General features: G+C 38.8%; 1 protein-coding gene across 12 annotated transcripts in view; it reads left to right on the forward strand.

Annotated features, from left to right (window-relative positions):
- DMD (dystrophin) overlaps nt 1–12,388 on the forward strand; it is a 995,174-nt gene that overhangs the window by 460,215 nt on the left and 522,571 nt on the right. For all 12 annotated transcript variants that reach the window (XR_008330242.1, XR_008330243.1, XR_008330241.1 and 9 more), the window contains 2 exons: nt 5,392–5,571; nt 8,844–8,972. Coding sequence is in view for 9 of the 12 variants with exons in the window: in XM_053386964.1 (XP_053242939.1) it covers nt 5,392–5,571; nt 8,844–8,972 (309 nt within the window). In the remaining 3 variants the exon portion in view is untranslated. The remainder of the gene's footprint in view (nt 1–5,391; nt 5,572–8,843; nt 8,973–12,388) is intronic.

Genomic DNA, 12,388 nt, shown 5'->3' on the forward strand with positions numbered 1-12,388 from the left:
CTGTCACAGCAATACCTTTGCACCCCAAAAAAGTTGTAAACAATATGATATATACTGGTGATACACTGAGACAAAAGAAGTTGGTGTCCAAAATTTAACATATTAACCTTATAGTAGGATGCATCAGGTACCACATCATACGCATAAGAGAAAGGAGGAGAGGAATAATTCAAAAGAAAAATAACCCCGCATACCCCTTTCTATAACTTTTTGAAAGATTCCATTTTTTTCCAGGCTTAAAAGGAGAACTTAGTACAGTGTTAGTGTATTAGCACCTTCTAAGTGTTGAGACATTAAAAGACTGCAAAGCACTGTTGTCATTTTATGCTAGTTTCTTCATTAACATTTTAAACAGGCCATCTAATTTTTGCCTTAATTTCAAAGATCAGTTTTATTGTAAAGAACTAATGCTAGAAAAATAATTAGGATGTGTTTTATTTTTAATTAGCTACTAATTTTTAATAAAAGGAATATATGACACTTTTTTTTCCCTTGAGGAGGGTCACTGTTCATGTAGTCATTGTTCTTCCTGGTTCTGCCTGCAAGAGTAGTAGTCTATATTCCTACCCCTGCCTCACTTTAATTCCTCTTACAAACTTGTAGCTGTATCAACTCTGAGAAGTAATTATAAGTTCCTGCAACAAAGAACTGAACAGTGTTAGTTCAGTATAATCACACAGAGCAACGAAAGTAATATAGGCTTTTCACAATAGAGGCTACAATTCAGTCTCTGTCCATTTAGAGCCACTTTGTGGTTCCCTGGTCATTTGTTTCTACCTCCAAGCTGTGCGATACTTGTCAGGTTTTTGCTGCCACAAAACAGGAGCTTTTAGTGAAGTTCTGTCCCTGCTCCTGTAATATTTGGACAGACTTGTCCCTGGCTTTTTCCATGTCCCAGCAACCTGTAGCCAAAAATTTGGCACAGTGGCATGAGACATTGATAATATAGGTACAGCCCAGTAAATATTTGTTGCTTTCAACAGCTTTTGCAGTTTTCCAGAAATTATCGCTGTGATTGCATTCACTGTTTCAGAGAACAATTTCAGATTCTCAAGGAATGGGAACAAGCTTGACAGTCACTGAACATGTTTTTTCCAAAAGAAATCAAAGTAATTCTTTGTTAATCATGAACGATACTTCTACCACACTGCAGATGCCATCCCATACGCATTTGTATACATATAAAAGCTAACCTTTGTATACTGATTAGATATGTCTACCACAGCTGCAGTTAACATAGGAATGCCTTCCTTTAATTGAATTCCTTTAATAATTAAACACTGACTTTGGTACTCCAGAAGTTCTATAATTAGTGTGCGAGGTTTGCTGATTAGAGCAGTTACGCAGTGGAGTGATTTTGTTATTTCTCACCCTCGCAACCAAAAGGTAGTGCCTATATTACTAAGAAAATCAAGAAGGAAAGGAAAACTTCATTAAAATTTCACACACAGGAGAAATGTGATAATTTGCTATAAAGTACCTGCTAGCCTACCAAAGTACTGTCCGCTCTTTTGCATTTTCATGAGTGGAGCTGATAATTTAGTGATCATAGCAGAAAGCTAATGGCAAGAGAATGTTCCCTTACAGGCCCAGTTAACAAAGCCAGTGGAATTGAATCAGCTAAATCAGACGCCCTTAACTTTGTCAGAGTAGGCTTTGCTAAGGCCAGAAAAGTGGGCCTTCCTAAGCCAGATAAACTGAGCTGAATACTCCTGCCTTTAACTGAAGAGAGAGAAACTTCAGGAAGTTGGGTTTGAGTAATAAGGAAAAGACCCCATTAAACCAAAACGTTAGTGACAGAGGGCTGCCTTATTATATGAATCAGGAAGGTAGCATAGAATGTCCTGCCCTAACCTCTAAAAAAAACCCTCATACCTCTAGACTGAAGAGTTTCAGGAAGGATCTTAACCCTCTCCCAGGACAAGGTTGTCACTCTTTAAACCACTTGGGATGGTACATTTCTCCCTGTGCTCATGTTGTCACTTCTTTTCCCAGTTAAAAGCCTGCTCTTCTCTTGGGGTCACTTTGAAAGACTGTGTTTCATATTGTGTTGATGAGCTAGAGAACACTTGACTAGCATAAACAATTTGTTCTAGGCTCTTGGGGCTCATATTTCAGTTAAAGAAATATTGGCCCATTCTCAAATTTAGAATAGCAGATGGTACTCTCCAGAAAAGCTCTACGCCATTTGCTCCTGTTACCATATTTGAATTGGAAGTGCATTACTGTTACATTCTAGCTCACATTATAAAATAGTAACAAATATCATGTGCAATCATAATACTGAATTGTGTGTTGAGTTATGCTAGAAATGCAATTGGTAGTGTTGTCTTCTTTCAATGACACAAATAAAATAAATTAGAAATTGTCATCTTTCATTACTGTTACGGAGAACAGTATAGATGCTTCAAGTTAATAACTGCATGATCCTTTGGCAAGAGGGACATAGTAGCAATTTATACAACGATCCTAAACGATCCTATCTGTGATTATTAAGATATATAGTCTTTTACAAGACTTATGTGAGTATTAAGCAGTGTAAAGTTATGTACTCTGTTCATCATCAACTCTGAATGTTGAAAGTAGCTGCAATGACTGATACGATTTCATCTTTTGCATCATTTTATTCAGATTTCCAGTGTGCTTGCTGAAAGCACAAGCACTGCTTAATTTACCAGCTGCCAGTACTGATAGAGACATCTAGTCCCTGTTGTTGGAAATTGTTTTTTCTTTTGAAATTTTACCATGGTTCAACACCGTCCTCCTGTTTAAGAGTGTGAATATTTCATCAGTGCTTTGTAAACAAGTAATAAAGAAATCTAGAATTAGACTAGAATGTGCAGAGTACACTAAGTACATTTATACTGAGAAGTGGAACAGGAAATAACACATACTTGTTAGGACTTACTAGGCTCTATCTTTCACTTCTGTAACAGTTCCTTCTGCCGAACAGAAATCTAACTGCTACTTAAACTTGGGTGTGTGTGGAAAAAATACATGGAAACCCAACATGAGGGATTGCTGCAGGAAAAAAATACCAATAAATTTGTGTGTGCACATGCATGCAGTTCATAGAATCATAGAATCATAGAGTTGGAAGAGACCACAAGGGCCATCGAGTCCAACCCCCTGCCAAGCAGGAAACACCATCAGAGCACTCCTGACATATGGTTGTCAAGCCTCTGTTGTTCATGGATCCCATGCTGGATTGTGATCAGTGTATGTGCAGATATATGATAGTAGTATAAAACAAGCTGCAATTCTGGGTAGTGCAATGCAGTGATTTTTTTAAAATCAAATGTATATTCTAGTCTACTTCCAATGAATTCAGCATGGGTTACATAATTAACCTATTATTTCCTATGAGGTAGACTAGGGTAATTGCCAAAGACCACCCAATAAGCTTTATGGCTGCGTGGGACTAACTCAAACTCTCTGTTCAAATCCTACCCTCTAACTCATGGGTAGGCAAACTAAGGCCCGGGGGCCGGTTTCTGCCCAATCGCCTTCTAAATCCAGCCCATGGATGGTCTGGGAATCAGTGTGTTTTTATATGAGTAGAATGTGTCCTTTTATTTAAAATGCATCTCTGGGTTATTTATGGGGCATAGGAATTTGTTCATTCCCCCCCCCCCAAAATAGTCCGGCCCCCCACAAGGTCTGAGGGACAGTGGACCGGCCCCCTGCTGAAAAAGTTTGTTGACCCCTGCTCTAACTGTTATGCTACATTTGTTCTGTGCACAAACTGCCATGTTGTGAGAGTCTGCAACTTCCTGCTTCAGAATACAGATTTACTGGTACCTAGCTACTAATGCTTGGATTATTCCAGACTGAATTATTTCCTGGATATGTTCTTCTATAGTTCAAAAAAAAAAAAGAGTCTACAAATGTACACAATATGTTATTAGTTTCAGTCTGCTTTTCTTCCAAGTCGTGGACATGAATTTTATATCAAACAGAGTCAAGTAAACACACCCAGAGCTTAATTTTTTGAAACTCCAGGGACCAATGAGCAAATTCACAGACACCTAAGAGCTTTGGGGAAAATAAGTTGTCTGACCAAGCTCAACAGATCTTCCCAACCCAAACAAGCATAGGCATTTATTACAATTGCTGTTAGCTTTCTCCCTAATCCATGGATTTTCCCAACTATAAATTGAGTTATGTTTGGGGAGTTGTTTAGGGGGGTTGTTTTTGTTGGCTGGCATGCTGGCTTGAAGTTTTTGATTATTATTTTTAAAGCAGGATTTAATCCCATATTAAATCGGCTGAGACAATTTGATGTCAACACTAATAAATAACTCATTTTTAAAAAAAAATTCAAATTGTGAAGAGCTTATCAATGCACTTTCCAACATAGATATAAACACATGCTTAAGAGATATGTCACTGACACCTTTCAAATGGAGCCTGGCAACTTATCAAGGCAAAATATCAATTCTGTGAACACTTGAAGAAAAAGCAATGGTATGCCAGAACATCATTTAGATGGAGATTGCTTCTTCTTTGGCTTGTCTTCTGGTGGTACTCCAGTGAGGCCTGGGGTTTCTTGCTTTATTTCATCCTCCCTCCTGCCTGCCCAGCATCTATTTTCTTGCCTCAGCTGAGGCCTCTGACTCTTGTAGCTGTTGTTGCTGTTCCCTCTGCATGAAGGGATAAAACAGGGGGATTCTATGAATGAGTAGAAGAGAGGGAGATGCTAGAAAAGAGAATGAAGTCAGGCAAAGAACAGTAGTTGGCTGATGCAGCAGCAAAAGCCAGGGAGGGAGCATCCCCTAAATCAAGTAAATAAATAAAAATACTTACCAATCACTGACCAATCGCACCACAGATAGCTTGGTTATTCCTCTCCTCCTAACATTGATCCTGCCCCGCCCCCAATCCTGGCTACGCCCATGGCAATAGGAGATAAGGCCAACAAGCAGCAGCTCGCATCCTCCTCCTAAAGTCACAGGAATGTATATGTTTTTGCAAAGAACTCATAGTGCTCTTTTTCCTTGGATAAACATCATTGGTAAAGGGAAGGTTCCTGCCCATCCTAACGTATGAGGTGCTCCAAAATGCATAAAGCATGGCACACAGGTATTATGTGAGTTATTGTTTTTGTTTTACTATGTTATGTCTTTTTGTAGTTTTATATTGTAAATCGCCCTGTGATCCTTGGATGAAGGCCGGTATAGAAATTTAATAAATAATAGCAATATTGATCAAAGTAATAAGTTACATATTTATTTCACTTTCAATTTATTAGGCATGTCTATATTGAAATATACTAGACCTTTTCCTCTCTGCTTCTAACAATGTTAACATGCAACATATGAGTGTTGGTTCATAATATGTTCTTCCTGACTCTTCTTCCTTATTTAATCATTATGCACATGCTTTTCATAGGCAACACAGCTAGAAATTGAAAAACGCCAGCTTCAGTTGAAGAACATTACTGATTTGGGAGAAGGGTTGAAGACAGTGCTTAAAGGGAAGGAAAGCATAGTGAACGATAAACTCAGTCTTCTGAGTAGTAACTGGATTGCAGTGACATCTCGAGCTGAAGAGTGGTTTAACTTGTTGCTGGTAAGAATTACATATTGTTACTTTCTGTTTCCAGAAATAGCACTACATAGCTTGTTTGGGAAGCAAGAAGAGCAATGGAGATTTAGGATGTCTTTGGAATATCTATTTTATTTACAAATATGTAGGTGGAGCATAATGGAAGTAAACAAATTCCTTTATCAGGCAGCAAAATGGCTAATCCTCCATCACATCATAGCAGCTTTTTTACAGTCCAGCTAAATTCCCAACATTCTACCTTCCTATCCACATTCAAACTGCAATTACTTCTACCTGGGTATCTATCCTTCCCCTCAAAAATCTGATGGTTGATAAGAGATCACCAGTAATTAAATGACATTATCGTTTTTTTGGTAAGTTTCTCACCACCCATTAGAAAAAGCATACAATGCTAATGCTAATCAAGACAACCATACAAAATAAGAAAGGCATTTGTTTTCTGTGGTCTATAAACATTGTTACAACTGAACTATGCATGTATAGTATATAGCATTTTTAAAATTTTTTATTGTAAATGCTATGTTTGTATACACACAGAGAAGTTAGGCTTTAGGCCCTGTTACTTCACCCTTCATAAAATGTAGCTGTGACTGCCATTAGCAGAGGTGGCCACACGATGAATCATATGCAAGAATTCTCTGCAGATTGAGTTTCACTCATGCCTGGAAATAACTGGAATTGTGAGTTTGCAGGGGCATGCTAAAACTTAGTATGCACAGAATAACAGTTTTTACTTGTAATTGCAGCAGCTGACACTATTACTGTGAGCCATTAGTGCCCAGAAGGTTAAAGATACAGCAACTTGCCTAAGTCCACCCAGTAAATTCATGGCTGAGCTGGGATTTGAACTGTTCATTTTTTAAAAATCACTACCATTATGGCCACAATTTTGTTGGCTCTTTGAAATACCAGCTTTGATAGACCTATTGCTGACTGAGTCCCCATATATCTGTCTTATCACAATTTGTAAATGCGACTGTAAACAATTTGGGGGGAAAGGTGGTAATTGTGCCAGTTAAATAATACAACAATGCAATGTTTAGAAATTGCTGCTATCGCTATAACAGTAGTTCAATAATATGGCCAACTTCATTTAGCATATGTTCAGTCTACTTGACAGCAGATGTTTGCTCCTTATAGCTGCATCATTCTGTTTCAACTGTAATAACAATCATATTACAGACAAAGATAAAAGGTTTTGATAATGTTCTGTTATGATTCCAAAAGGTGCGTTTCTCATGCATTATTTATAAACATGATGAAACCTACACATTATGCACATTGGCTGTCTCAATCTGAAAATAAAATCTGAAAGTAAAATATTGATTTTAAAAAAATCAATGTGGCTATATATTTGTCTCATTTCCACCACTAGAATAAAGTAGATAAATAAGAAAAGCTGTATTTTCTTGTAACCACCAACAGGCATTTTTCTCTTACATCAGTTCTAAAACGTCAGTTCCAGAAGAGTAACAACAGTGGCCATTCTCTGAAACAGAGCCGTCTTTCCCATAGAGATTAGTGGTGCGTTGCGCCACAGCGCTGCCCTCTCAGGGGCGCCCCAGCGAGTGGGAGAACTGCGCGGCTTTGCCAGCAGCCTCCCCTTTCCCTGCATGCCCGGGTGTGCAGCTTGCCTCCCAAGCCTCCTGTGCATGGCAGGAACGCGGGAGGGGAGCCCCGAAAAGGCAGGTGAGAACGGTTTCGACGGGGAAGCTGGAGCCTCTCCCAGGAGCTCCCTGTCAAAGCTCTCCACCAGTGGCTTCCCAGCGGGCAGAAGGGAACTCCTCCTCCTCACCCAGGAGCAGAAAGAGCTGCTTTGGCTGCTGCCCCTGCGACTCTTTTCAGGAGACCAAGCTGAACTGTGATGGAAAGAATTATTTCGTGGGGTCTGCCCAAGGCATTTGGCTCCCCCCCCCCCGACCCATCCTTAGCTGTGCCTAAGTGCACTTTTATTTCTCCCTTTAAGTAGCGTTGCAAAATGCAGCGGGCTGCACACACACACCCCGTACGCTCTGTGTGTGGTCGTGGGCGAGGACAATCTGCTGCTGTCCCCCTGCACCCACCCACCCACTCACTCACTTCGAGGGAAGCCTGCATGGGTGGGAGGAGCGACACTATTTCTGCCCCGGCTCAGCTTCCCAACCACCACCCTCCTCTCCTCTCTGTCGGTGGGTTAAATGCCCTCTCCTTCCTGCTTTCCTCTGTCCCACTTTCTCTCTCTCTTTTTATCCAGTAAAGCAAGGGGTAGTTTCCCCCTGCCCCCAGCTCTTGCCTCTCCTTCCCTGTAGTGAAATCTTGTGAAATTCCCAAGTTCAGGTCAACAACTCTGGGGAATCTTTCCTTAAAAAGGTCAACAAATTTGGGGTCCCCCCCTTAAAAAGGTCATCAACTCTGGGAAACCGGGGGGGGGGGCGGAAGGATCTTTGCGCCACAGCGCTGGATATGCTTAAGGACGGCCCTGCTCTGAAAATGCTTTAAGGCTAGGAATGATTTCTAAATGGGCTACTCCTACTGGCATGCCAGGATCTGCTGTGCGGCTGCCCTCATATGATGAACCACTGTGCTTTAGGTAGCAGCCTTTGCCAGATGAGCCTTATTTGAGCAACACTGTCTTCCCGAGCTGTGGCACAGGTCTCATTCACACTTCCACTTGTGCTGTGCCTAGAAAGCATGTCCAAGTGGTTTTCTCCTTGCCATGTTCCTTTCCCAGAGAAAACCTGCTCTTTAGTGCTAAATCAGACAAATGTCAATGGGGGGGGGACACCCAATTGCTGTTTGTTCTGCTTGAGAGTGGTTTTCCCCAGGGGAAAACAGCAGGACAAGATAAACCCATGCTGTATTTTCTCTTTTTCTTCAGTCTTGGCAATAACAATTATCAGAACAAACAAATTTTCTATCTCTTGGCATCATTTTATTCAATTCATCAGTTGTCTGTTCTGATATTGTTACTGTTTTTCATATGAGCATATAGTACACACACACACACACACACACTATAGGATGATTCTTTCTTATATGAGAACCAGTGGTTGATTTTTTAATACGTTTTTAAAGTAATTCAGAGAATTACTTTAGGTGCTTTGTGGACACCAAAATAATTTTTAAAGCTTCCTAAAACATTATCAAATATTGCTTTTGGAACACCTTTCACTTTGCCATACAAGTTGAGAATCTTAAAGTCTCCCTGCGCTCATGGAACCTGGTTTACAACTCTCTTTTCTTTTTGTCTCAGCTACTAATTACTTAATAATATGTTCTATTCCCTTTATATGCAGGCATATCAGAGACACATGGAGAATTTTGATCAGAATGTTGCTAACATCACCACCTGGATGTATCGGACGGAAATACTATTGGATGAATCCGAAACACAAAAACCTCAGCAAAGGGAAGAAATTCTTAAGGTAACAAATACAATTTTCTGAAAAAAAATTATTATAAAAATCTAATAGTGTGCATCCCCAGGGTTTTTGCCCTACAGGTTTCAAATAATATTTTTAGATAAAAGCAAAACACATTTTCTCTTAACAAAGGCACTGTCTAACAGCTTTTAAATTGCTTAATAGAGCATAGTGAAGGTAAGTGTATTCAGTACAAAAGCCAAATAAGTTATTGGCTTGAGGATTTCATGGTGAGTAGAACACTTATTGTTAGGCCTGTATCTCTTGAATACCATTTGTATCTGTTTAAAAATGAAATACCAGCCTTCTTTTATCAGTTTGCTCCTTTTATCAAATATCTATTCTTCTGAGGATTGTTGTTTGTTATATATTCATGTCACTTCAAAGCTCTCTGAGCAGTGATTTCATTTGACAACATTGTATTTCAGTTTGATATTATCTTTGTGGAAGTGGTTCATCATTTGAAGAGGAATTTTTCAAAGCGTATTATAGGATGGCTTAAATGTATGTGCAACTTCTGTTGCAAAAATATAATCATACAAATTATGCAGTACTTCATATAAATTAATATCATACTTGGTAATAAATCAGGTTTATAACCACCTGTTCGAAGTATGATGTGTGTGTGTGGTGGGGGGGGAGATATATATTTTCCAAACTTCAATCTCTTCAAAGTCTTGCTCACTTTCGCAACTTCTGGATCTTCTTTCTGAGATTCCTGGCCTGAGTCTTCATAGCTCATCAAGAATTGTGCTCCACTATTTGTATGATAAATATTATTCCTAACCCCCTTCCCCTCCAGCTTGCTTTATCCCGATTGGTGTAGCTCCTTCAGAGGGATTTGCTGCCTCCTTCAGAATTCTGAAATAAGAAAAGATCGTAAGAGAGAAATCTCAGTGTCTCATGCTCCGCTGCCTTTATGAAGTGGGAGCATCCTGGTCTTCAATATCTAGTGCTGGCTATAATAAATGGATTAGATCTTACTGATTATGGTTTCATGCTTTCTGCTTCCATACTGATCCAATAATGGACAAGAGGAGCAGGGGAAATGGCAACCTGCATTCCTGTAATGTCAGAATTGGACTTGATTCTCAGCCTAGAGACTCCTAATATGTTAACACTACCATCATGATAACCACTGCTCTTGGTAAAGTGTTCTGGAAACTGGGATTTCATTCACTCCCTTGTAAACACAAGATGTTTTCCTATCTTCTGTTGCACCAAACAGCACCAAGTATTAATAGAATAGAAATTCAGTTATTCTCTCTAAACAGGAAATTATGGATGCATTTATTTCTCCAAGCAGTTTTGTGTTGTAAAGAGGATATTTAGTATGGGAAAGACATAAAATTAGAAGCATTTTAGAAAGTAAGTAATAATTAGACCTAACATTGTTTAAATTATACATATGCTTGTATGGACTAAGGGCCCAGGTTAGTCTTTCTTTTTTTAAAAAAATGCTTCCTAAAATTCCAGTGGCAGATCCTCTGAAGGATATCTGGGTATCTGTCAGTAAGTATAATGATGAAAAATTAAGGTGCAAACACGGAATCAGGTCTCTAAAAGTTTCTGAGCAATAACAATCATTTTGTTTCTATCCGGTTTGTCTTACAGAGGTAAAGCTTTCAATATGTAAATTTTTGTAATACAAAAAGCTTACTTTTAGGTTGGAAGTAGTTCCATTTCCTGAATAAATGTCCCTAACAATTAGGTTATGAACAATTAGGTTAATTGTCTCAAAACAGTACCTGTTAAACAAAATGCATGTTTCCAGCTGGTGAAATTAAATGATTCAAAACTTATACTGTGTGTAACTGTCAGCATGAAATTCTGTATCATTCCATCATCATTGTAAGCTTGTGCATAGTCCACCAACAACTATTGGGCTAGCTAAAGCTGTAGACATATAATATAGAGGTAGATGTTCATAATAAACAAAGATCTCATTTATTGTGGTAAAACTACAATTTCAGACATATATATCATTATCAGAACCAGAAAGTTTCTATGTCCCTTTCTAATTGGATCTCAGAGGGATTAAATACACTCCTTTTTTAGCAGGATGAACTCAGTTGGAATAGCCTAAGCAGTTCAAAGTATAATCACATTTTCACAAAAAAGTTCGATTTCAAAAAAGTTTGAATTGAGAATTTGTTAGGGCTGATGGCTTGTAGGCCAAGCAATTGGCCAAGCAAGTAAAACAGCTCAGTTTGCTGAAACTAAGGAACCAAGCCAGATTCATCAGTTTTATAGAGCCAGATGAGGCTCTCTTGGCTTATTGTGATCATTATTGGGCTGAAAATATAGTATCACTCCAGCCATCTGCAGTGCTAGGCTTGTAGCATAGATTTAACTGAAGCCACCAGTTCTTGTTACTTGCAGTAACCAGAGTGTTACAGGACTTTCTCAAGAGTCCCCCATTTGAGACTCTGATACAAATGTATGGTCATTTTCTCTTGAACATATGTAGATATATTTTGCATTGAACCTACATTGGTTTTAAATAATTAAATGTGTGTGTGCATATGATAGATAGATAGATAGATAGATAGATAGATAGATAGATAGATGATAGATAGATTGTTTAGTCATTTAGTCGTGTCCAATAGATAGATAGATAGATAGATAGATAGATAGATAGATGCATATATATATACCAGGACAACACTGAAATATTTTTTTCTGTAAGATCATGATAGCATGGAATATGATGTGAGGGAAAACTGTTTTAAGAGCACTGGAAGTGGAGTACAGGGATGTCCTAACATATTTTTTAAATACCTTAAGGAAACTGAGAGAGATCTCTTCTGTAGAATATCTTCTGGTTCCTATGCATACCATTAACACTTAAGCTTTCTATAGCTTTGTTTCTTAATGTACAAAACACGTAACATCTCAGTAATCCTATAACAGACCATATTATATTGGTGGGCTGAGGGTCAGAGGGCCTGTCACCGAGCTGAAATTTGCAAGAAGAAAGCATGAAATCTTTCTGCATATGTATTCGAATGGTGATCTTGGTTATCTGAGTGCTGGTTCGTAATGATCCAAATGGCTATATTACTGTAGTTATCACAATTCAAGAAGAAGGTATCATCAGTCTTAGAGGAACCTCAAAGTTTGCACAAGTACAAAAAACCTGGAGGTGTTAAACATTTTGGATGAGGCAAGAAACAGTCCAGTGAACACTGCCGACTTGACTGTTGGTGGGGGCATAGAAAGCTTTGTGGGAGGGGGAATGAAATTGGAGCACCCTGAACAGGAGCACTACAGTGTGAGTATCTGCTATTAAATGCTCTTGCTATTCTGAACATAAACATATTTGTGTTGTTCAGGGAATCAGCTGAGGAAAAAATAAGTTATTAAGGATGTTTTTCTATGTCTTTGATTAAATGCATATTTATCTTCTGTTTCACTGT

This window comes from Podarcis raffonei, chromosome 4, assembly GCF_027172205.1.
Source record: "Podarcis raffonei isolate rPodRaf1 chromosome 4, rPodRaf1.pri, whole genome shotgun sequence".
Taxonomy (NCBI): Eukaryota; Metazoa; Chordata; class Lepidosauria; order Squamata; family Lacertidae; genus Podarcis; species Podarcis raffonei.